The sequence below is a fragment of the Cricetulus griseus genome, chromosome 4 (genome assembly GCF_003668045.3).
Source record: "Cricetulus griseus strain 17A/GY chromosome 4, alternate assembly CriGri-PICRH-1.0, whole genome shotgun sequence".
NCBI lineage: Eukaryota > Metazoa > Chordata > Mammalia > Rodentia > Cricetidae > Cricetulus > Cricetulus griseus.
The window spans coordinates 109,295,632-109,321,683 of NC_048597.1; the positions used below are offsets into that span (position 1 = coordinate 109,295,632).

The 26,052-nt window shown below is 43.1% G+C and overlaps 1 protein-coding gene and 1 non-coding gene across 2 annotated transcripts in view; both read left to right on the forward strand.

The window, feature by feature from the left end:
* Positions 1–1,576: 1,576 nt before the first annotated feature.
* On the forward strand, positions 1,577–1,678 carry LOC113831116. The gene has a single exon (XR_003485092.1). It is a non-coding gene; the product is annotated as a U6 spliceosomal RNA (small nuclear RNA).
* A 3,801-nt stretch (positions 1,679–5,479) lies between these two features.
* The window catches only part of Crcp (CGRP receptor component), a 34,514-nt gene continuing 13,941 nt past the window's right edge, over positions 5,480–26,052 (forward strand). Inside the window, exons 1-4 of the mRNA XM_027413800.2 lie at positions 5,480–5,671; positions 15,650–15,686; positions 18,840–18,938; positions 22,038–22,132. Of these exons, the coding sequence (XP_027269601.1) occupies positions 5,664–5,671; positions 15,650–15,686; positions 18,840–18,938; positions 22,038–22,132 (239 nt within the window). The 5' untranslated portion in view covers positions 5,480–5,663. The remainder of the gene's footprint in view (positions 5,672–15,649; positions 15,687–18,839; positions 18,939–22,037; positions 22,133–26,052) is intronic.

Sequence of the window (26,052 nt, forward strand, 5' to 3'; positions counted from 1 at the left end):
ATAAATAATTTTTTTTTGGTTTTTTTGAGACAGGGTTTCTCTGTGTCTTTGGAGGCTGTCCTGGAACTAGCTCTTGTAGACCAGGCTGGTCTCGAACTCACAGAGATCCACCTGCCTCTGCCTCCCGAGTGCTGGGATTAAAGGCATGGTAAGAATTTAATCAAACATTTATGCCTTGTGATGTGATCAAGTTTTCAAGTTCATTGACAACATAGATTTCAGTAAATGTGAAAGAACTCAGGCATGGCTCAGAAGTAGAGCACTTGCCTAGAATCTACGAAATGAGGAGCTGGGGCAAAGTTCAGTGGTGAACACTTGCCTAGAATCACCTGGTAAGGATTTGGAGGTTCGTTCAGTATTAAAGTGCCTGCTGAGAATTCCCCAATGAGGAGCTCGGGGCGTGGCTCAGGGTGGCGTCCTTTCAGATCTAGAGGAAAAGGAGAGAATCTGAATTCTTCCTCACCCTGTAAGCATCACCCTAGGAAACCTCAAGCTCTGGGTCTTTCCCAAAACACAAAGTTCAAAAAACTTTAGGAGAAGGCTGGATACACAGTTCAGTTGGCAGATCGCTTGCTTAGCACACACAGAACTCTGGGTTTGATCCCCAGTACTTCTTCAAACTAGCAGAGTGGGCTGGTGCCTGGAATCCCAGCCCTCAGGAGGTGAAGGCAGAGTCAGGAATTCCAGGTCATCCTCGGCTACGTGGTGAGTTCAAGGTGGGACTAGGCTACATGAGACACTGCCTCAAATCAACAAAATGGGTGAAAGACATTTAGGGGAGTTAAGTGGAGGCATTAACTCTATATTAATAAACAAAATAACAATAATTGTATCTCCTTTGTTTACTTTGTTGTGTGTTGTGAGGCAGGATCTCTCTATGTCACTAGACTTAAATTCACTGTGTAGCCCAGGCTGGCCAGAAATTGGACGTTCTCCTGCTTCACCCTTCTAAGGGCTGGAGTGGCATGTGTATGCCAGCACTCCTGGCAATAGCTTGAGTTCTAACAGTATTGTAGACACTGTGTTAAATATTTTATATTTAAAACCTCACAAGTACTCCTAGATGGCAACCCTGATAATCACCATGGTGCTCCAGGTAAGGAAAGGACAGTATAGGGTAGACTGAGTGATTTGCCTAAAGACATCGAGACAGGAAGCTTGAGAGCCAGGAGCCAAATCTAGTATCTCAGAATAAACATCTGCCTGGGAAGCTCTCTAAGAGTTGGCTAGTCAGAGGCTAATTACCAGAGGGATCACATTAATGAACAACTGGTTGACAGGATTGCTACTGAACCTCACATGACAATCACCTGCCTTTCCAGTCCTTGGAATGAAAACAAACATTTGACAAGGAAAGGCCAGGGATGAGAAAGTGCTTACCAAGCATTGCCAATATCACAGAGAAAAGGGACGGGGAAGCCTGTGAGACAGGAAGGGCATGTGCTGCCGAGCTTCAGGACCAAGCTTTGTCTCCAGAATCCAGTTGTGAGGCAAGAAAAGACTCATGAAAGTTGTCCTCTGACACACACACACACACACACACACACACACACACACACACACACACTACAGCAATGCTCACTTTGGCCTACATAGTCTAAAATTAGAATTATACAGAGTAGATTAGTGTGGTCCCTGCACAAGGATGACACTCATGTGTGTAGTCTTCCATACTTAAGATACAACAGAAAGAGCTGTTTGCTTCCATCTGCCATGAGATGAGCTTGCTTTGTTCTGCCAAATGCTGCTGGCCATGATGTTACGCCTCACTTTAGACCCCACTGCAATGGAATCAGCTTACAAGGGAAGTAAACCTCTGAAAACTATGGGCCAAAATAACCATTTCCTCCCTAAACAACAGCAAACAGGCAAGACGGCTCATCCACGTAGGCTACCTACTGCCAGTTCTGACTACTTGAATTTCATCCCTGGGACCCACATGTGAAAGCATCTGTGGACAAAATTAATAGAATAAAGGAAGACATACCTGTTTGACTACAGTCTATCAGAACCTGAAGATCCTGGAGAGGTTGGAATGTTGCAGATCCAAAGCCTAATTATAACTTATCTTGTATGTGACCTGATATCTTTGTGACTATCACATTTTTTTGAATGTACAAACCTCTAGCCTCCATTGACCAAAATGTAAGAATGTCATCAGAAGTACCTGAGGACTAACTGAAGCAGACACTTTCCTGATTTTCTATAGCCTACTTACCTAACGTTTCCACCAATGCAAGTGAAGAATGTTTTAATTTGTGATTTTCTTTACTCTGTTACTGTAAAAAATCTCATCTCCACTCTCTCTCTCACCTATGTGCTTGCTCTGCCTCTCTATGGCAACTGGCCATGGCAGTCAGCCATTTACCCTGTTCCTTTCCTCTTCTTAGTCTCCCTACTCTGCCGGGCCTTATAATAAACTAATAGTCAACATATAAAAAAAAAATCTCATCTAACTGGGACCATATCAGAATATAGAAATTTTGGGTACCCTGATATTTTCATGGGCCGTTGGCACTCACACTTGGCTCCAGAATAAAATGTCTCTTAGACCCTTTGAGGAAAGAGTTGTGTTTTTGTTGACTCACCTGCCAAGCCAGCTCACTTACTCTGAACTTGGTTTTAAGAGGTTAATATTGAATGGAGGCTATTGTTATTGATATTATTCTGCTTGGTGTGGGAAGTGTAAGCAAAAGGTACTGCCTTTTCTATCAATGGGTTACATAAGACAAAACTTCATTTTTTAAAAAACTGCAAAGGAGTCCCATGGCAGAAATCAAAATTCCTCCAGAGTCAGTTTTCTCTTCTTGTAATAAAAATATTTGCACAAGGCTGCATTCTCTGTGGGAAATTGCATTCTGTTTACCAACTGCATCCATTTGTGAGGCTAAGCTCTGGCCACAAATTAGAGCAAGACACAGGGCCCCTCTGGGTTAGAAATAAACACCCAGTGTGACTCCCACTGGGTGCCCTAGCCCTGGGTGTACTTGTCTGCTTGATTCCACACCACCATGTTCCCTCTTGCAGGAATAAAACATTTTGTATTCCAAAGATCGAAAACATATGTATCACAATGGTAACAACCCTACCAAGGTCAACAGAATATTCAATAATTAGTTCAGGTGCTGCTGATGTAGCTCAGTTGGTAGAATGCACAAAGTCCCAGGTTCCATTCCCAGCACCTAATAAGCTAAGTGTGGTGGTGCATGCCTTTCATCCAGCCCTAGGGAGGTAGAGATAGGAGGTTAGAGAGTTCAAGGTCATCCTTGGCAGTTTGAGACCAGCCTGGACTATTTAAGGCTTTGTCTGAAAACAAGCAAACAAACCAAGCTCAAACAAAAGCAAAGCTGTCAACGAGGTTAAAGTTACAAAATGGGTGCAACCCAATTCTCCTACTCAAATTCATCTCTGAGTCATTTTATGGTGTGGCTCTCAGAGGTACTTAGCCTGTGTTCCAGAAGGATCTATCTCTGAAGCCTTGATTTTGATTGTTCCTTCTTCCACTCACCTCAAACACTTCTGGCTTGGGGACGCCTCTCTGCCCTGTTAGTCAACCCCTCCTCTACACTACGGAGTCTAAACACAGTGTGTCATCGTTATTTATGTCCAGAACTGGTCCCCCAACTAGGCTGTCAGCTAGTTTGGACAGAGTGTGTGTATTACTCGTATTTGAATCACCAGTACCCAATGGGCAATCACTCTAAGCTTGTTGGGTAAATAGCACACTGAACATCATTAAGAGGCTCATTCTGCTCAAGACAAGGATAGGGCACTCTTCAGTGTATATTATGGATGATGTTTTGTTTACTTTTTGATTTTTCATTTTGTTTTAATTTTTTAATTATTTTTAAAGAGGGTTTCACTATGTGACCTAGGGTGGCCTCTTTGAACTCACCATTCTTTTTCCTTGGCTACCTGTATTATTATAGACATGTACCACCATGTCTGGCTTTACACATGCACATACACACATGCACAAGAACACAGATGTATACAGTTATTTTTTTATGAGATAGGCTTCTCATATAGCCCAGGGTGGCCTCAAACTCCCTATATACCTGAAGATGGCCTTAAAAAACTATATCCTAGCCGGGCGATGGTGGTGCATGCCTTTAATCCCAGCACTCGGGAGGCAGAGGCAGGCGGATCAAAAAACAAAACAAAACTATATCCTAGTCTGGCCTTGAACTTGCTGTTGGGAGGATGATCTTGAATCCCTAATCCTCTTGCCTCCAACTCCCAAATGCTGGGATTATAGCAGATATGGGCCAGCAGGTCCAACCTTTTTTCTTTTCTTTCTTTCTTTCTTTTTTTTTTTTTCTTTTTGGTTTTTCAAGACAGGGTTTCTCTGTGTAGCTTTGGAGCCTATCCTGGCACTCCCTCTGGAGATCAGGCTGGCTTCGAACTCACAGAGATCCACCTGCCTCTGCCTCCTGAGTGCTGGGATTAAAGGCATGCGCCACCAACCCCCTTTCTTCTTTTTTCAAAGTTTTATTTTATTTTTTTGGTTTTTCGAGACAAGGTTTCTCTGTGTAGCTTTGGAGCCTATCCTGGTACTCGCTCTGTAGACCAGGCCGGCCTCGAACTCACAGTGATCCACCTGCCTCTGCCTCCTGAGTGCTGGGATTTAAGGCATGTGCCACCAGCACCCAGCCAAAGATTTATTTTATGTGTATCTGTGAGTGTCTGTGTGTATGTATATACTTCACATGTGTGCCTGGCGGGGGCTATATAAAAGGCCTTGGATCCTCTGGAATTGGAGTTACAGGTTGTTGTGAGCCACCACGTTGGTGCTGGGAATCAATTCCTGATCCTTTGCTAGAAATGGAAGTACTCTTAACTGCTATGCCATCTCTCCAGGTGTCTCTCTTTCTCTCTCCCTCCCTCTCCCTTTCTCTCTGTTTCTTGTGTGGCCTAGGTTGTCTCACAAAAATGTGCTAGCCTCTACCTTCCCTTTTTTCCCTTGCTGGAATTAGAGGCGTGCGCCACCATGCCTGGCTGGCTTCTGGGGGTTTTGGTTGGTTGATTGGTATGTGTGTGTGTGCCTGTGCGTTTTTTTTAAACAAGATTTTATTTATTTATTATGTATACAACATTCTGCTTCCATATATATCTGCACATCAGAAGAGGGCACCAGATCTCATAACGGATGGTTGTGGGCCACCATGTGGTTGCTGGGAATTGAACTCAGGACCTTTGGAAGAGCAGCCAAAGGTGCTCTTAACCTCTGAGCCATCTCTCCAGCCCTGTTTTTTGTTTTTTTACACAGTGGTCTGCAATAGCCCAAGATAGCTTGAAACCCACTCTGTAGCACAGGCTAGCCAGGAACTCGTGGCAATCCCCCTGCTTCAATCTCTCTAGTGCTGAGATATCAGCTGCGAACTGACTGGCTTGGAGATTTTTAAAGCGTCCAAGACAGGAACCTTATCTTATTAAAACCCTAACAAAACCTAGACCATAAAAAAGTTTAAATTTTGCCTCCAGAGGCTGAAATTCGAAATCCGTACGACGCAAGGAGCCCGGCGTTCCCTACAGCGATCCCGGCATGCAACACGGCGTCCCAGAGTGGCTTGCGGCGCACACGCAGGCCGAGAGCTCCGCGGCGGTGGCACGACGGGAGGCCGTTCCCTTCCAGCGGCTGCGCAGGACGAAGCGGCTGCGACATGGAAGTGTAAGCCGCATGTCCGAGGGCAACCCGACTCATCTGGGGGCCGGAGACGGCTGGTGGTCGACCCTCCGCACCCGCTACCAGGGCGGGAGGGCGGAGTGGACGGGCCGGAAGTATCTGGAGGTGGGGCGGCTGGGGAGGGATCCTGCTGGTCCCGCAACCCACGTTCTTTGAGGGAGGGGAGTGTAGGAGCAATGAGTTTTGTTTGCTTGTTTGTTTTTCCTCCTGGTTCTGGGTATGAAACTCAAGACCTTGCACGCGCTCCGCAGTCGTCTGCCCCCCCCCCCATCATCATCATTTTGTAATGCTGGAGTTGGTACCCAGGGCTTCTCACATGCCAGGCAAAGGCTGCAACCCTAGCCGTTACCACCGTCGTTATTTGTGATACTGATACCCAGGGCTGTGAACATACAAAGGTGTGCTAGTTTCCTTTCTGTTGTGTGAAAAACACCATGACCAAACAAGGAACTTCGGGGTAGAAGTTTATTACATCTTTTGGTTTTTTGGAGACAGGGTTTCTCTGTGTATCTCTGGCTGTCTTGGCACTCGCTCTGTAGACCAGGCTAGCTTCGAACTCTCAGAGATCCATCTGCCTTTGCCTCCCTGAGTGCTGGGATTAAAGGCGTGCACGACTACCGCCTGACAGGGTTTATTTATTACATCTTACACTTCAGGACACAGTTCATCATTGAGGGAAGTCAGGGCAGGAACTCAAGGCAGAAACCTGAACAGAACCCGTTCAAAAATTCTGCTATCGGTTTACTCTCAGGCTTTTTTTTTTTTTTTAAGATTTTATTTTATTTATTATGTATACAACATTCTGCTTCCATGTATATCAGCGCACCAGATCTCATAAGGGATGGTTGTGAGCCACCATGTGGTTGCTGGGAATTGAACTCAGGACCTCTGGAAAAAGTCAGTGCTCTTAACCATTGAGCCATCTCTCCAGCCCACTCTCTGGCTTTTTACAACAACAACAACTCCTCATTTTCTTTTCTTTTCTTTTCTCTTCTTTTCTTTGTTTTTCTCTTGAGACAGGGTTTCTCTGTGGCTTTGGAGGCTGTCCTGGAACTAGCTCTTGTAGACCACAGAGATCCGCCTGCCTCTGCCTTCCAGTGTACTGTTAATTGTTTTGTGGTGCTGGGGATGGACACTAGGGTGCTAGGCAAGTGCTTTAGCACTAAGCCACGTGCCCATCATCATATAGTGGTGTTTGGAATGGTAGCATCCTGAGCATTCTAGGCAGTTACTCTCCCACCAGCAAAGCCATCTTGACAGTTTTTTCTCCATACTGTTTTTTTTCTTCTTTTTTTTTGTTTTTTTTTTTCTTTTTTGATGTGCAAATGTAAGTTTTTGCATCTATTCTACCTGTGGACTTTATATATCCCTGGATGACATACCTAAATTGTGGGGTTTTTTTTTTTTTTGTGGGGGTGGTTTGAGACAGGGTTTCTCTGTGTATCTTTGGAGCCTATCCTGGCACTCGCTCTGGAGACCAGGCTGGCCTCGAACTCACAGAGATCCGTCTGCCTCTGCCTCCCCCCCCCCCAGTGCTGGGATTAAAGGTGTGTGCCACCGACGCCCAGCTCTAAATTGTGTTATCATTCATTGTTCTTTACCTTCTGTTCACTTGTAATATATACTACAGTTTGTCAGACTTTTTAATACAGAGTCATAAGTAGCTCAGACAGGCTTTGATCTTGGTATTCAGCAGAGGATGATCTTAAGTTCTATGTCTCCACCTCTCAAGCTGCCACATCAGATTAGTATTTGTATGGGGGGGGTCTCACTGTGTAGCTCAGGCTGTCTGGTTCAGCTTTCTCCATCTGAGTAGCTATTGTCAGACACCCTGGCAATGCTCAGCTCTCTGACATGGCCCTGAATTTCCCTCTCCATCCTACTGCTGGGAGTTCTTTTGTTACTCCTCTTCCCTTGCTGGTCTCAATGTTATTGAGCATCTTAGTGCTTCATCTTCTTGGGACACTTTCTGTTCCCATTCTTGGTATACATTCATTTATATGATGGTGGTTCCTCAAAATGTTTCTTTTTTTCTTTTTTTGTCCCTCATTTTCTGTCAAATTGTTTAAAACAAAATCTAGCATATTCCCTACCAGTCATCAGACAGTCCTTTTCTTGTTTTCCAGCACCCCCCACCCCTTGTAGTAGGGTCTCATGTACCCAAGGCTTAGCTTAACCTTGAACTTACTACCCATTCAAGGGTGGCCTTGAGCTTCTGATCCTCCTGCTTTTACTTTGCCATTGCTGAGTTTACTGGTGTATTACACCATACCCTGTTTATGCAGTGCTGGGGATGGGGCCAGGGTTTTATTCGTCTTAGGAGTGTTGTAATTTAAGAAAAGCGGTGCACGAGAGAAAGATGCCATGCACAGGGTTCAAGCAGAGGGGTTTTTTATAGGGGAAAGGGAAGGAGGAGATTGGCTTCCGAGACAGGGGCAGCAGTTGAGAGGAGAAAGGAAAGGGATAAAAAGGAAAGAGGGAGAGAGAGAAGAATGGGGGAGGGGGAAACAGACAGAGAGGGAGGGAAAGAAAGAGAGAAAGGATGGGAGGTAGGCAGGGCCCTTTTAAAAGGGAACACAGTGAATATGTACAGGTAGTGTTCTTAGTGGCTGTAGCTGAGGGTATATCCTGTTAGAACCCTAAGGACAGGCCAGTACAGATGCCTGAACACTAACAAGGAAAGCATTCTACTAACTGAGCTACATTTCCAACTCACAGTTACCCCACCCTTTTAAGGCTTTAAAAATTATTTTTTTTATGCCTGGCAGTGGTAGAGAATGCCTTTAATCCTAGCACTCAGGAGGTAGAGGCAGGCAGATCTCTGAGTTTGAGGGCAGCCTGGTCTACATAGTTATAGAATAACCAGAACTATACTACACAGAGAAACCATGTCTGGAAAAAACAAAAAAAATTTTTTTTTTATTATATGTGTATTCATCTTTGTGGGTTTGTGCATGTGAGTGCAGTGCCCTTAGAGGCACCAGAAGAGGGCATCATATCCTCTAGAACTGGAGTTATTGGTGATTGTCAGCCATCTGATGTGGGTACTGGGATGCCAACCTGGGTCCTCTGCAGGAGCAATACAAGCTCTTAAATGCTGAGCCATTTCCGCAGCCTCCTGTGGTTTCTTCAGTGTAATATAATATATAGTCAGAGTTGGAAAAATGGGCATTGTCTTCTGTAGTGTATATTAGGATTGTTTTCCTTTCACAGCTAGCAATATAGAGATTTAGAAAGAGAAGCAAAAGACATGTAACAACCCAGAAATAGCTTAGGAAGATTATGCTTGTTGGCTATCTATGAAGTGCAAGGTACAGGTTAAAGTGCTCATTGACTTTGAAGTTTTCAGTTTTCTTGTATCAAAATTTAGTTTTTCAGAACATGAATTGATGGCATGTTTTAAGCATAGAAAAGTTTAGCAATTATGTTCGTCATTTCGTTCGTAAGTTGTGTGTGGCAATTAATAGACACTGCTCACTTTTTTGTTTGTTCTGCTTTTTTTGGTGTTTGTGTGTGCTTTTAAGGAAAGTCTGTCAATAGATCATTTTGTTCTGTTTATTCAGAATTCTGTTTTCCACAGTGGTTGTTTACTTCTGTTAAATTAACTCAGCACATTAAGCACACTTTACAGGTTAAATTTCAAATAGTAAGACAGCTTCAGTCCACTAATGAGTTATTTAAGGACACTAAGTAACTGCCTACCCATAGCATAGATTCCATAGTCTTTAAAATTCACTTGGGCCCAGGTTTGTAATCCTAGCATTTAGGATTAGCAGTAGGAGGATCACAAGGTTAAGGGCAGCCCCAGCTGCATAGCAAGTCCCAGGTCAGTCTCTGTTACACCATGAGAGGCTATCTCAAAAACAAAACCACACCACAATCTGGCCTCCCACTTCCAATGCTGAGATTACAGTTGTGAGTTGCAGTACCCAGTTTAAAAACAAACAAACAAACAAACAAATGGGCTGGAGAGATGGCTCAGAGGTTAAGAGCACTGGCTGCTCTTCCAGAGGACCCAGGTTCAATTCCCAGCTCTCACTGCCTATAACTCCAGTTTCATGGGATTTCCACACCTTCACACAGCCATACATACAGACAAAACATGAATGTACATGGAATAAAAATAAATAAGACCATTTCTTTAAAAACCAACCAGCCAGCCAACTAAGGTTCTCACCCTATAGCCTAGGCTGCCTTTGAATGTCTGATCCTCCTTCCTTAACCTGACAGGTGCTGGGTTTATAGTGGGTGCCACCACACCTAGCTCATTTGTTAACATCTTAATTTTTTTTTAACATTTAATTATTTGTGAGTGTATTTATGTCTTGGTGTACATGTAGGGGTCAGGACAAGCTGTGGGAGTCAGTTCTTTTCTTCCACTCTGTGGGTCCCTGAGATTGAGCTCAGGTCATCAGGCTTGTTTGGTGGCAGGTCCCTTGCAAGGCATCTCACTGGGGCTTTACTTGTTAACAGCTTAAAAGAAATTGAATTGTGTTTATTGAGGTACATGTGGGAGTTAGTTCTCTTTCCACCATATAGGATCAAACTCAGGCTGTCAGACTTGGCAGTAAGTGCCTTCACTCACTGAGCCATCCTGATGGCCCATTTGTTAGTGTTTGGTATGGATGTTTGCCTTATTTTTACAAGCATGCTCTCCGTACACATATCTACATACATGTTACACTGAACCATTTGAGAGTTGTAGACATCGTAGCATTATTTTGTTCTTAAAAAAATACTTTTTAACCTGGGCAGTGGTGTCAAAAACTTTTAATCCCAGCACTCAGGAGGCAGAGGCAGGTGGATGAATTTGGGGCCAGCCTGGTCTACAGAGCTAGTTCTAGGACAGCAAGGGCTACACAGAGGAACCCTGTTTTGAAAAACCAAACCAAATCAAAACCAAAAATCATTTTAGATTTATTTACTTTATTTCATGTGTATGAGCATTTTGCCTGCCTGCCTGTATGTATACTGTGTTTGTTCCTAGTGCCCACAAGGTCAGAAGAGGACATTGGATCCTTTGGAACTGGAGTTACAGATAGTTGTGAGCCACACTGTATAGTTCTGGGTATTGAATGTGGGTTCTCTAGAAGAACAACAATAACCTTTAATCATTAACCCGTATCTCCAGATTTTTCACCCTTTCTCAAAGAGTGACTTTGTCCTAAGTAATCACAATACCCTTATAATACCTAGAAGATTCAACACTGATGTCTATCTAGTGCATGTCCAAATTTATTCAATTGTTTAAATAATATCATTTAAAGATTTAGATTTTTTTATTTTATACATGCGTGTCTCTGCGTGTGCACATGTGTGTGGGTGTATGTGGAGACTAGAAAAGAGCATTGGAGCGCATGGAGATGGAGTTGTAGGTATTTGTGAGATGCTCAGGGTTGGTGCTGGGAACCAAATATGGATTCTCTGAAAGAGCAGTAAGTGCTTTTAACCACTGAGTCATCTCTCCATCCTCAATCATGGCATCTAACTGGAGGTTTCTCCCTGGCGCATCAAAGAACTGCATTGAATTGTACTCTTTAATTTCCTTTATTCTAGAACACTTCCTTAGGCTTTTCTGTGACATTGGCCTTTCGTGTAGTCATGTTATGAAGTTGAGCTCCCACTAATGGGATGGATTGAAGATACCACTTGTGCCTGGTTTGGGGTCTGATGGATTTCCTGAATTATTTGAGCTTTGTTTGTATTTTCCTTTGTGGGAAACTGAGATTATTCTGTTTCTTCGACAGCCTAGTGGTGACTGTAGGAACTTACTAAGGATAAAAACTGCCTTTAAAAGACTTTTTCAAGCCTGGCACTGGTAGCCCACACCTTTAATCCCAGTACTCGGGAGACAGAGGCAGGTGGAGTTTGAGGACAGCCTGATCTACAGAGCAAGTTCCAGGCCAGTCAGTACTACCCAGAGAAACAAAAAACTAAACAACAACAAAAGAATTTCCCTTGGGGCTGGAGAGATGGCTGCATGGTTAAGAGCATTTGCTGCCCTTACAGAGGACCTGAGTTTTATTTCCAGCACCCACATCAGATGGCCTACAACTGCCTATAACTTCAACTTCAGGGAATCTGATACCCTTGTCTGGCCTTGGAAGGCACCTGAACACATGTGCACACACACATACACATAAATAAATAATGAATCTTTAAAAAAGACATTTCTGAGACGTATAGCTCATGTAAGCCTTCATGGGAAAGGGTGGTTAATTAATATATACCCATTGACAAAAGATTTGGTTCTGGGGACTGCATGCTAAGCACATGTTCTACCACTGAACTATATCCCAGTCTCTCATTGGATTTTATTGGATAAAATTATGCCTAGAATGTATTGGCATTTAATCTGAATATTTAGCTGTGTCTTAAAAGAAAATCAGCTAGGCATGTTAGTACACAACTACATTCCTAGCACTCAGATTCAGAGGCAGGGGATCATGACTTTAAAGGTGAGTCTGAGCTATATAGAGAGACACTGTCCCCTAAAACAAAAAGAAATGGAAACTAAAGAAAGGAAGGTGGGGAAGGGGTTGGAAATCAGTGAATTAACTGGTTTCTGCCAGCTAGAGTCTGCAAGGTGGAGTATCTGTATTGTTCTCCTGGTCCTCAAGCTGACTCATTAATGTACATGAGGGGCTGTATAGATTGGAGGTAGAGTACTTCCTTGTTATGTGTCAGATCCTTGGCTTAACCCCTTGCACTCCAAGTTTTTAAGTTGTATTCCCAATCCCCTCCCCCTCAGAAAAGGCAGATGGTGTTTGCTGGATTGTAACATCTGTGTTTGCAGGAGTGTGTGTGTTTGGGTATGTGAGACAGGGTCTCCCTGTGTAGCCTATGTGCTCCTCTTTCTCCAGCCCTCAGTATGCACCATCTTGCCCCTGTTTTTGTGTTTACAATATTGACTTGAGCAGTTAGGCAGTGACTTGGAATGGCCAAGGTCAAATTTCTCAGTGAGTGACAGCAGAGTGGTGTGTGAATTGGAAATGACATACCAGTGATGCTGAGGATGGCTTCGTTGACTCTGAAGTGATATCACAGGTGCAGTGTTCCTCTGAGAGCTCAGGGAATAACTCGATTTCAGCCAGAAATAGGAAGCCTTCTGGGCCGATTTCCTGATTAAGTTGACATGATTTGATCTTCTATTTAGTTTTTTTTTTTTTTTTTTTTTAAAGACAGGCTCTCATTTAACTCAGTTTGGCCTCAAACTCCCCATATAGTTGAGGATCACATTGGGCTTCTGATACTTTTGCCTCTGTCTGATTACAGGCTGCCATGCCTGGTGTTTTTGGTGATAGATATGGAACCAAAGCCCTTGGCCATGCTGGACAAGCATTCTGCTAACTAAGCCTTGCGCTATTTTTCTTGTGTTAGATTCTTTCTAAATATATATCTCTGACTTGGGTGCAGAGTCTTGGGGATGCAGCAGATTTGTGAAGTTGTAGCTGATGCTGAATTACCAGTAGCATTTAACTAGGCTCTGCTCACTGATGTGATTTCTGTGCTGACGCCACTGTGCTGCTGACCTGTTGACCCCCGTGTTAGCTGTAATTGTTGACTGGGGGAAGCAGCCATCTCTGATGCCTGGGGTTTCACAATGCTGCACTATCATTTTCACCGTCTCGGTCTACTCCCAGTGAAAGAATGCACAGTGGTTCTTGTTGTGCATTGTGTGAGCTCTAGAATGCTCTACTTGAATTTTTGGGATTCTGTTACTAGTTTCCTTTCACCTAGTCTAGTCTTACTTTTCATAGTCACAGTTATCTTCCATTTCACTGGGACTTCTTACTGTGTGAGCAAGTTACTTCAATCTCTGAGCCTCAGCTGTGTCACCTGAATGTTGGAATCATATCACTAGGGCCCTGCATTAGAGGGGTTTTAGTGAGAGTTGACATAATCTTTTCTTTTCTTTTCTTTCTGCACACAAGTGTTTTATCTACATGTATGTCTGTATACCATTATGGATGTCAGAAGAAGGCATAGCATTCCCTCAGGATTGGAATTACAAATGGTTGTGAGTCACCATGTGGATGCAGGAAATCAAACCTGGGTCCTCTGAAAGAGCAACTAGTGCTCCTAACCACTGAGCTATCTCTTCAGTCTGAAGTAGTCTGTTTGTTTTTAATAATGGCCTCCATGCGTGGAGGTCCTAATCTTAAAATCTGTCATCTCATTTCACCTGAACTGAAAAATCTTCATAAAGTAAGAAGTTTAGTAGCCCATGTGAAAGTAATGATAATGATATTTTGCAAGCACTTGCAGTGTTCTAGATTCCTACATCTTTAATTTAATCCTGAATATAATCTTACAAAGGTGTATAGTATAATTTCCATGTTGTAGATTCGAACATATTATAGAGATGAAATTACTTTAGAAAATTTACACAGCCAATGATAGTATGGGGTTTAGAATCAGATTATACTTCAATTAATATATATATATATATATATATATATATATATAATATATATATATATATGTGCCTGCTTGTCTGTGCACCATATGAGTGCACAGTGTCCCTGGAAGCCGGAAGAAGGTTACAGACACTTGTGAGCTGTCTGATGTAGGTGCTAGAAACTGAACTTCAGTCCTCTACAAGAGGGACAAATGCTCCTAACCACTCTCCATCCATCTCTCCAGCCCCTATGCTATACTAGATTATTCCCACATTTTGTTTTAGCTGGGGTAAGCTTGGGTAGAAATTGATCCATTAAAATCTGTACCTTAACTTGGTAGAGAGGAATCAGAACCTAAATATGTTTGGTTTCAAACTGTGTCTTTAATTGTCATAGTATACTGGCTCTAGGCTGCTTAGAGCAGTAAGTCGCCTGCTGTGATGGTGTGGAATGGGTCAGTTGTGATCCGTGTCATTACTAATAGGATATCTCTGTTATGATAGTGGGGAGTGGATCAGTTGTCGTTTGTGTCATAGCTGTGCGCACACAGGAATGGAAAAAAAAAAAGATTGCTTAATCAGCTGTTACACAGGGAGAAAAACAGGCTTTTAGCAACTAAATATATGACGTCTCTGACTCTTTCACAGGATCCTTGACCCTTGCTGGAGTTTTTAGTGACAATGTTCGTGTTAAAGTACATAGGCCATTTCTGTCAACCTGGCAGGACTCAGGTTGTTCAAGATGCCAGTAACTAGTGGTTGTAATTAGAGAAGGATGTTGACTAAGGACGAATCAACACCTTGTTTCTCCAGTCATTTCTAATGCTTTTGTTTCTATAGTGGGGTTCCTTTGAGGTTTGGCTTCCATGTTCTTTTTTGTTTGTTTGTTTTTCAAGACAAGGTTTCTCTGTGTAGCTTTGGAGGTTGTCCTGGAACTCATTCTGTAGACCAGGCTGGCCTCCAACTCACAGAAACCCATCTGCCTGAGTGCTGGGATTAAAGTTGTGCACAAACAATGCCCGGCTGCTTCCATGTTCTTGTAACTAACTTGTGTCAGATGTCTGATTTCTCTCTCTACTTCTGTCTACATAGGTTTGGGATGATATGGGAAATGGGCATGTGAAATGCTGTGTCTATAAAAAGGAAAGTCTGGGGGCTGGAGAGAGAGGTCAGTGGTTAAGAAAGCTTGCTAATATGAGAACCAGAGTTTTTAGATCTCAGCACCCATGTGACAAGTCTAGGCATTCTGCAAACACCTATAACCCCAGCTTTGAGGGGTTTAGTGCCCTCTGCACACAGGCATGCACATCTACATACTCATTTAGTATGTACATAGGTCTCATAAGTACATGCACACACATTAATAAAATAAATACTAAAAGGACAGGAAAGTTGTCTCTATTGCTGATGCAGGGCCAGCTAACACAGGCAGGACTTAGGCACTTCTAGTATTAGGCTGTTCTTGAACGAGATAGCTGGATCTCTACTAAAGGGATTATTTTGTGGACACTTGCAACCTTGGAATAGATGTGAACTGATGAAGGCTCTCTGTTCTTTTGCAGGAAGGATGCGAACGCAGCACTGCTCAGTAACTATGAGGTAAGAACCCTGTAGTGGCTGTTGTATTTCCCTCTTCTGGTTTAGTCTTTGCTTGTGAAGATGTTGGATTAGTTTTCTTTAGAAGTGACAACTCATTTAAAGTTTCCACTTAAAAAAAGGGCAGGTGGCCCCTGGTGGATCTTGGAATAGTCTAAATTTGGTGAATTACACATGGTTCATTAAGGAAGCAGGGAGCCTCATAAGAACTGTTCCATAAATCTCAGAGTCCTGGAAGAAGAGCGGCTGCTTTAGAGCTACTTCTTTCTATTACAATCTTAGCCCTTTCCTAACTACTATTTTATCTTGATCTTCAAAGGGCCCCAAAGGTGTTGACCTGACTGATCATTTTGAATAAGTTAGTAAGAATGAGCAGCTTAGTAATTTGGGGGTTGATGGAGAGAGAGGAAAGGGGTTGATGAGAGGGGAGGTGTTAGCATTTTTACTGCCTTCTATTTTGCCTGGGTCTAGTTTGGTACTAGCAAAGCAGTCTGATAGGGTAGGCAGCTCCAGGTGTAGAAGGCCCTGCTTATAAATTCACTGTCAGTTTCCATGTTACAGTGAAAACTCAAAGTCTTTGAGGAGGTCTGGGTCTCCATTCTGGGCGATCTCTCTCTCTCTCTCTCTCTCTCTCTCTCTCTCTCTCTCTCTCTCTCTCTCTCTGTGGTGTGTGTGTGTGTGTGTGTGTGTGTGTGTGTGTGTGTGTGTAGAATTAATTCAGTTTGCCATATTGTTTACTAAAGATCAGCCTAAGTGGTTGTGGCTTAGCCACAGGAAGGAAATGTTCATTGGTCAAAACACTGACTATTAGGAAATCTGCTTAGTATTCGTGCCATTGGGGAAACATTATGTTCACTGGGTCTCATGCCACTATTTTTCAGAGGTGGTGGGCTTGGGGGACTGTTGGAGGTGGGTGCTGCACACCTGTCTAGTAATGATCTATGAGCTTGTTTTTTCTCAGATCTCTGGTAGGATCTCAGAAACAGGAGTAAAGTCCCACTCACTTCCAACCCAGCACTAATGTGTATGTGTTGTTCCTTTGTGGGGAGAGTTTACTTCTAACAATCTATAGCATTTTCCCTTTGTTTCTTATCGGGATCTTTTTTTGGGTACCAACTCCCTTTTTAGGATTCCTTACAGGGTCCAGTTAAGACTATAGAAAGTGAAGGAAAAATAGCTAAGGGGGTCTAAGAGAAAGAATTGACTCACACACGATAGTTCTCTGGACATTTTTTTATTCTTCTGTCTCTTCTTCTTCTCCTCCCAGTTCTTGGGGAGTACTGGTATATGTACATGTTTGTAACAGCAATACAGTGTGAGGCTTGAGTTTCTCAGGGTCAGCAAGGCAGATAAGATTTACACATAGAGCAATAAACTAAAACTGCTAGGAGAAACTTTTAGCACCATTTGCTTAGGGCTGTGGGTCAAGGAATGGGTCTAAGTTTAATTTGTACAAGAAACAGAACCTGGCACCTTCCAGTGCTTTGGCCTTAGTGGTGGCACAGGTCTCCAGGAAAGTTTATTTTTCCCTGAAAAATAAACTTTCCTGCAAATCAGCAAATAGGCTGATTACCTTTGTCTTTATCTTCTCAGGGGAAACGGGGGAAGCAGTACATCTCTGAGCTAAAATTTGAGTCAATGAAAATAAGTTAGAGAATCTTTTAGTATAGGGTTAGTTTAGATTATCATTTCTCTATCTGCCAGTGAGGTAAAGCTAGGGCATGCTTATTTTTTCTATCCATCTAGGCAGCTATGAATCAACAGTTTTGGGAGTGTAGTAGTTCTGTGTCCTTGGATATCTGGAAATGTCTTAGATGGAATGCTTTTGCTTGGGTCCTTAACAACGGACCAAATGACTGTCAATAAAGATAATTGCAGGAAGGCAGATCTCTGCAATTACATAAGAGAGGGGAACAAGGAGCTGATAGTGGGAGACAGGTCTCACACATAGCTAAGGAATGTAATCCGTAAACTAGGACCTGGTAATGGAGAACAGGTTTCACACATAGCTAGGAAGTGTAGTCAGTAAACTCCAAATGCATGAGAGAAAGTATGCCCAGTAAATGATCAGATAGTGTTGAGCTGTGGGAAGTAAATCCCAAGTTTGTTACTAAAAGGAATAAGCTACAGGAAGAATCTACAGCAAGAAACAGCCCATTTTATTCATAAGACTATATTCCAATACGCCTTGTGTCCTGGTTTAATCCTCCAGAAGAATTCTTAATTCTTATGGCTTTGTCTTGTGAAATGAGGCTGATTAATTACTGTGTGCTCTTGTGGCTTGTAGCAGTTTTCCTTGTCATGCTGGGGACCCAGAGACTTTGTCATCTTAGGCAAATGGTTTGCCACTGAGCAATATCCTCAGCTCTTGTTTTTTTTAATGCTGTATTTTATAATTTTTGTCACATGTTCTTTTACAGAAAAATTGTTTACACTAGGCTTGTGTACTAAGCAGAGCCCCTTAAAATATTTAGTTTAGGAAAATTTACTTTGAAATACTCAAAATGGTTTTGAGATTTAAAAAAGGATACATTTTTTCATTTGTAAATTAAATTTTATTTTTTTTGTGTGTATGTGTTATCTGCATGGACATGGAGGACAGAGGACTTGTGGAAGTTGTTTCTCCTTCTGCCACGTGGGTCTGGGGACAGAATTCATGTTGCCATGTTTAGCAGCAAGGACCTTTACCAGCTGAGCCTTCTCTCTGGCCTGTGATACATGTTTTAAAGTAGTGTTCACAGTTTTTTTTTTTTAAGGGTTTACTTTTAATTTTTAACATGTGTGTGTCTGTGTGTGGGTGTGCATGTATGGTGCTCACAGAGGCCAGACTCGGCCATTGGACCCCCTGGACCTGGAATTACAGTGGTTGTGAACTGGCCCTTGTGAGGGTCCCCTATAAGAGTAGCTAGTGAGCCATCTCTTAGCCACTGAGCCATCTCTCTGGAATTGTATTTTAAATAAATGAATGTTTTGAATTGACTTAGCCAAGAGAAACTGAAAGAAGTTGCATAGTTCTAGGATGAAATACTTGCTCTAAACCAACTGTTGGGAAGCAGGTTTGTGGCAAGAAAGTGGCATTGCCTGAGTGTCTTTTAAAACCTTGGAAGAGATACAGCCTCAGTTACACTGACAAATATCTTTTGCATCCCTTCCTAGGTGTACCAGTTACTAACAGATCTCAAAGAGCAGCGGAAGGAGAGTGGGAAGAACAAACATAGCGCTGGGCAGCAGAACTTAAACGCCATCACCTATGAGGTGAGCCCCGCTGCTCAGGGCCTCGCCATTGGAGAGGGAGGCTGCTTTGGGAGACAGCTGCCACTGCTGTCAGCTCTGTGTCATCTTCAGTTGTCAGAGCAGCCTGCCCATGTCACCTTTGCAATTGGCTGGGCAGCAGCTCATCTTTGCTTCCCTAGCTGCAAAGTAGCCAGCTGCCCCATGCTTCGGAAGCTTGAGGTGTCGGTGGCTATGTAGTTGGTCCCACTGCTACACCAATGCCACTGTCTTTGCTGCTACTTCACTGTCTCTGTTGCTTCTTCATGTTGCCCTGCAGCTTGCTGTGCTAGAAATGGGAAAGGGACCGGGCATTGGTGGCACATGCCTTTAATCCCAGCACTCGGGAGGCAGAGGCAGGCGCATCTCTGTGAGTTCGAGGCCAGCCTGGTCTCCAGAGCGAGTGCCAGGATAGGCTCCAAAGATACACAGAGAAACCCTATCTTGAAAAACAAAAAAAAAAAAAAAAAAAAAAAAAAAAAAAAAAGAAATGGGAAAGGAAAAAACAATGATAAACCACAAAGCCACCTGACAGAAGCATTTTATTGGACACGTTGCAACATTAGGGAAGGCAGGCAGCATAGAAGGTGAGGGTGTCTTCTGTAGTCAGCTCACCAGTGAGTTGAACAGCCTACTTAGGTAGAGAAAAGGTGTATTAGTCAGGGCTCTCTTAGAGGAATGGAATTAATGGAACGAAGAATATCCAGTTAGCTTTAAAATAGTTACTACAGTGACTCCTACTGAGAGCTGAGAACCCTATAGTTTCTTGGTCCTTGAGACTCCATGCCTCAGTAGCACAATGGTTCCACAAATAGCTGTCTCTCACTGGGAGTTGCTCAGTCCACAAGGCTGGGTGCCTAAGCAGTCTCTATTTGGCACTAGAAGCCTAGAAATTTCCTGGAGAGCTGCTGGTTCCTGGTCCATGATGGAAGCTTGGAAACTCTGGTTCTGATATCAGTGTAGGAATCAGCAGCAGCAACTGGGCAGATCAACCCAGCAGTAGAGGGGGCCACGAGAACAGAGGGCCAGGGGATCCTCCTTCTACCACGCCCTTTCTTTCCCTCCATTTTTTTATTAAATTAGAAACAAGATTGTTTTACATGTCAATCCCAGCCGGGCTTTAGTGGCACACGCCTTTAATCCCAGCACTCAGGAGGCAGAGGCAGGCGGATCTCTGTGAGTTCGAGACCAGGCTGGTCTACAAGAGCTAGTTCCAGGACAACCTCCAAAGCCACAGAGAAACCCCTGTCTCGAAAAAACAAACAAACAAAAAAACAAAAAACATGTCAATCCCAGTTCCTTCTCCCCCACCCCCACGCCCTTTTTTATCTGGACTATTAGCAGAAGGTGCCACCCATAGTATAGGTGAGACCCCCCCACATCAGTCAAGGCAATTAGGACCTTTCTTAAGGTGAGGCTTCCTACTAGGTGATTCTAATTGTGGCAAGCTGACATTCAGACCAGCTGTAATAAGGTGTTGGCAGTGACCACAGCCGACTTCACATGCAGATGAAAGTTTGTTTGCTTTAATCATAGCCTTGTCTCTTTCACACAAGTCATATTAGACCCAGTGCAAGGCCATCAAGGGAAATGCTCTCCCCCTGGCTTGCTTGTAAGTGATTGCAGGGTCATCTAGAGTTCACTGTGGCTTGTAATAACAAAAAGACCCAGTATAGAATGTTCATAACAGTCCTGTCTGTTCAGGAGTCATAACCAGAAGCAGTGATTGTTATGTCATTTCCCCCAGGGTGTCTTGGGAGGCATCAAAATGACTGTGCTGGCATGCTGGGTCTTGATATATACTAGTCTTACTGCCAGTTAACCCTTGCTCTAAAACTATACAGGTGGGGTCAGCTGCTAAGGTAGGTTGATAAGCATGTGTAGTGTGACCCATGGCCCAGGCATAACATTCCAAGAACCTGGAAATTACCACCTGCAACTTTAGGACAAAGGCCAGAACTGCTTTTTGTGTAAGGCCAAATTATTATTTTTTTCCTCCTTTTGAGTTTTTTTGAGACAGGGACTTATTATGTATCCTTGATTGGCCTGGAACTCACACATCAGGCTGGTTTAGAACTCATAGAAATCTGCCTCTGCCTCTGCCTCTTTGATGCTGGGTTTAAAGGAAGAAATAAAAGGAAGAAAGCAAAAATAATTCATAAGGTTGTTCTTCCTAACCTGTTTGGGAATTGAGTAGAAATAGCAAGAAAGTATTACATTTAATTGATGTATAAATGGAAACTTGACATTATTACCTAAGGACAAGTCAGCAAAAACAAAACTCCCCAGGTGTTGGGCTAGAGATGTAGCTCCGTGCTAGAACACTTGACTATTTTGGGACTGGAGTGGTGGCTCAGCAGTTAAAGGTACTTATTGCTCCTGCAGAGGATCTGAGTTTGGTTTCTAGCACCTGCACTGGGCAGCTCACAACCACCTGTAACTAACTCCAGTATCAGGGAATCAGTGTTTCTTTCCCCTGCACCTGTTCTCTTATATACATACATTCATGCACACATATAAACATAATTCAAAAAATAAAAAATAACTCTTGAAAGTATGAGAATTTTAGAATATTAAATTATACCACTGCTTTCCTTTTTTCTTATTCAGAATTATTTTTTCAAGATTTTATGTATTTGAGTATTTTGCTTGCATTTTTACCTGTGGAGGTCAGAGGAGGTAGTCAGATCCTTGGAACTGGAGTTACATATAGTTGTGAGCCACGATGTGGATGCTAGGAATTGAACCTGGGGCCTCTGCAAGAGCAGTATGTGTTCTTAACCACTGAACCATCTCTCTAGCCCCTTACTCAAATTCCTGTATCCTGGGGCTCCAAATGGCTCAGTGGTTAAGAACACATATTGCTTTTGCAGAGGACCCATGTTTGATTCCCAGCACCCACACTGGGTGACTCGGCTGCTTGGAATTCTGGTTTTAGGCGGTTCCAAAACCTCTAGCCTCCACAGGTATCTGTATTTAAGTGCACATATCCTCATAGACTCAACATAATTAAAAATAAATCAATAAAAGCCCTCAAAATTTCTGTATCTTATGTTGCCTTTCTTTTGTGTATTTATTTTTTAGACATTAAAATACATATCAAAAACGCCATGTAGGAACCAGAGTCCCGAGATTGTTCAAGAATTCCTCACAGCAATGAAAAGCCACAAGCTGACCAAGTAAGTTACCCTTAGTAGGTAATAGGTAACGAAAAACACGGTGAGAATAATGTCTTAGAACAGCTGTCTGCAACAGCTGTATCTACATTCAGTCACACTTTGGCCTTATAATTGCACACAGTACTGTTTTTTTGTTTTTTGTTTTTTTTGAGGACAGGGTTTCTCTGTTGCTCTGGCTGTCCTAGAACTTGCTCTGTAGACCAGGCTGGCCTTGAACTCAGAGATTTACCTGTCTCTGCCTCCTGATGCCGGGATTAAAGGTGGGTGTCATCCCTTCTCAGCATACACAGTACTGTTTTAAGGTAGTATTATGGTATTGTAGGGAACGACAACTGAGAATTGGACACATGGCCTTTTAGAGCCACAGCATGTTTATCCCAGAGTCCTTTCTTAGTGTTCCATTTCACAAAGCTGTTTTACCGCCTGTCATTACAGCCAAACTAGATCGTAAGTAGGATTCAAAATTACAGTGTTGGGTTTCAAGTATAGCTCAGTGCTTGTGTTTACCTATCGTGCATGAGGGGTTTCATCCCCAGCACCATTGGAGGTTTAGGGTTGCAGGGAGGGAGATGGAAGGCAGGAAAAAAAAAAAAAGGCAATGAAAGTACTTTTTATAAAGGTTGATCAACAAAGTCACCTGACATTGTGTTTACTTGAGGTAGAAGGGGCTTGATCATGGTCTGTCTCAAGTCAGTTCCTCCTAGCAACTTTTCTTGGCCTTTTCTGTGAGTTCAGTTTATAAAAGCTAAAAACACAGGTTAAAGGTTTATATTAGGAGAAAACAGTTCATGTCTTTTAGGATTAGTGTTAGTGTTGATAACTTCCAAAAGCTGCTTTGTAAATCCTTGTTTGTTTGGTTGGTTGGTTGGCTGTTTGTTTGTTTGTTTGTTTTTATTTGATGGCACTAGGGATCAGACCTAGGCCTTGAACATACTAAGTGGGTGCTGCTGAACATGGACCCATCCCTCCAGAAGCTTTTGTTCTATTGCTCAGGTTGATGATTGCTTGTGCAGTAAACTGAGCACACATCTCCACCTCTGTTGTCTAGATGAACACTGGAGACAAACATCTGTCCCGCGCGATATTCTCGCTGGCAAGAATCACACAGGACATTCGGATCCTTCTGCAGGAAAGCTTTAATGATCTTGAGAGAGGAGAGCATAAGCTTACCAGAGCGGAGACCCCGAGCCAAGAATCCCGTCCCTTAATAAAGGCTGGCAGCGGCCGCCTGGGACGTGTCACCCTATGAATGGCTTCAGCTCCTCAGGCCATATGAGCCACGGGATAGGCAGAGATCAAAGAAATGGAAATTACCCAGCGCCTGCGAAATAATTTACATTCGGTGCCTGCAGGCACCATCATTGTAATGGAGAATGCAGGGACGGCTCCCTACAAACATCTTCCAGTGTGTGTGTGTTAATATGTGTGTTGTTGCCTTTGGAGGCCAGAAAAGGACATCAGATCCTTTGGAGTTGGAGTTACAGGTGTTTGTGAGCTGCCTAATGTGGGTGTTGAGGTTTAAACTCTGGTCCTCTGGAAGGGCAGCTGTTTGAGCCATCTCTCCAGTATCCACTCCACTGCCTGCCCCAACCCCCCTTTTGGATGACTTCTTTTGCTAGTGCTGCTGTTGTCCTTCATTTCAAGACTGTTCACTTTCACTTCATCTTGTTGTAGCTGACACCTTTGGTAAATGTAGGATCTGAATTAGCATGGGTTCACTATCTGTTTTTTTCCTTTGAAAATAAGTCATATTTTCCTGTTGAAATAACTTTATAAATTGGATCCTGGGCCTTTTGATTATTATATTCAGATAGTTTAGATTGGCAATCCTGTTACAAACCTCTGTTAATATTGCCCCTTTGTTAATGTGGTGTGTAGCCAAACTTACTGAGGATTTTCATTGTCATCGGTGGCAATAGGCCTTAATAGTATGATAATTGCTCTTTAAATTTTATTTGTTTAAGACAGGGTAACTGTCCTGGAACTCTCTCTGTAGATCAGGATGGCCTCAAACTGCCTCTGCCTCCCCAGTGCTGGGAATAAGGCATGCATTACCACCGCTCAGCATGACAGAAATCTTTTTTTTTTTTAAGATTTATTTATTTATTATGTATATAGTGTTCTGCCTGCATGTATGCCTGCAGGCCAGAAGAGAGCACCAGATCTCACTATAGATAGTTGTGAGCCACCATGTGGTTGCTGGGAATTGAACTCAGAACCTCTAGAAGAGCAGCCAGTGCTCTTAACCTCTGAGCCATCTCTCTAGCCCCCCCCCCCCAATCTTAATGGTTGAATTTTCAAGTTATTTCCCAAGTCTTTGTCTGAACTATCTGGATATAGTACCTGCATCTTTTCCATGGTGGAGAAACTTGCTTAACAAGGCTAAAGCTTTAGGTTCCATCACCAGTGCTGCCAAAAGAAAGAAAAGAAAAAGAGAAGGGGTTGGAGAAAGGGAGGAAGAGAAAGAAACCTATAAAATAGGAATTGCTTTGCAAATTGATTCAAAATTGGTTGAATCTGCATACACTTAAAACACACTTCAATAGAGGATTAACTGGCTCCCTTTTCCAGTTGGCGGTCTTCAAACTAATCATTTATTCAGTCTCATGTAACCTTTTAAATCTTTACCTCTTGGTTCTGTGACTGCCTGCACAAAAGTCCCTGGCAGTGTTATACAGTGGCCAGTAGAGGGATCCAGCAAGCTTCTTGTGATGTGGCTAGCTTCTGCCTCTTGGCCTGCATGATTGGTGAAGGGGCTGCTTGCCAAATAAGACCACTGTCTTGCTAGCCAGTGCATTTTAAGACAAAAACCAAGTTTAAAACCACATTTACTATTTCCTTTAAATCTTATGTTTGATCTTGAAGTCACCTTCTTTCTGTTTTGCTCAGGGGATCCATTCATTACTTTGCTTAGATATCTTTACCACTGGAGTCCTTGAGGGTAGGCTAGGAGCTGAGTTTTGTTTGCCTTCGTAGACTTCACCAACACAACAGTACAGTTGGAATTCAACTCCAAGTCATGTTGGCACCGTGTAATCTTTTATTTAGTGTGTTACCCCAATCCCCACCAGTATTGATTCTTTAATATTTTAGATTTGACCTGAGCTCTTTATTTCTCAGTGTCTAACTAGTAGCCCCTCCTCCTATCCTGAGATCATCCTTGTGGGGCACATAGCCATGTGGAGGACACTGGCCCTCACAGGCCAGCTCAGTTAGGTCTGTAGTCATCCTGCCCATCTTCTATTCTGCACATATTACTCCAGGGGGTTGACACCAGATTTTTGGGATGTGACCTCAGAGCAGCAGAGCTCAAGTGTAGATGATGGGTTATCAGTTTCCCTAGTGGTTTTGGCCAGTGTGCTCTCAGCACATAAACTCCTGCTTCTTGTCTCCTCAGAATTGCACAAGCTTCTAGAAGTCAAGGGTTTCCTAGCCCTCCCTTTAGCTTACCCTTCAGTTACATTTGCATTATGCCGGCTCTGTCTCTCTCAGTGCTGGGATGGAGGAGGGGTCGTAGTGGAGAGGTAATGAAGGTCAGTTTTAGGGCACTGTTTTGTTTATGATAGAGGTGATGGTAAGATAAAGCAAGTCTCCAGATTCGGGTGAGGAAATGCCATTTACTAGACAAGATGTGGAACTGGGAATTGTCCTGAGGCTTTTCTGAATCGTGTTTATATTTAGTGAAAGTGGAGCCATATGAAGATAGACTGCTGAAGAACAGAGTCCAAGGGTTTTTTGGGGGGTGAACTAGAGAAATTTAAATTGATACCAAAGCCTTTCACTGAAAAGAGGGGCCAGTGATTAAGAGTACTTGCTGAAGACCTGGGTTCATTTCCCAGCACCAAGACGGTCCAGCACCTTCTGGCTTTCCTGGGAATGGCATGTATGTATTTATGTATACTGCCTGGCATCCATGGAGG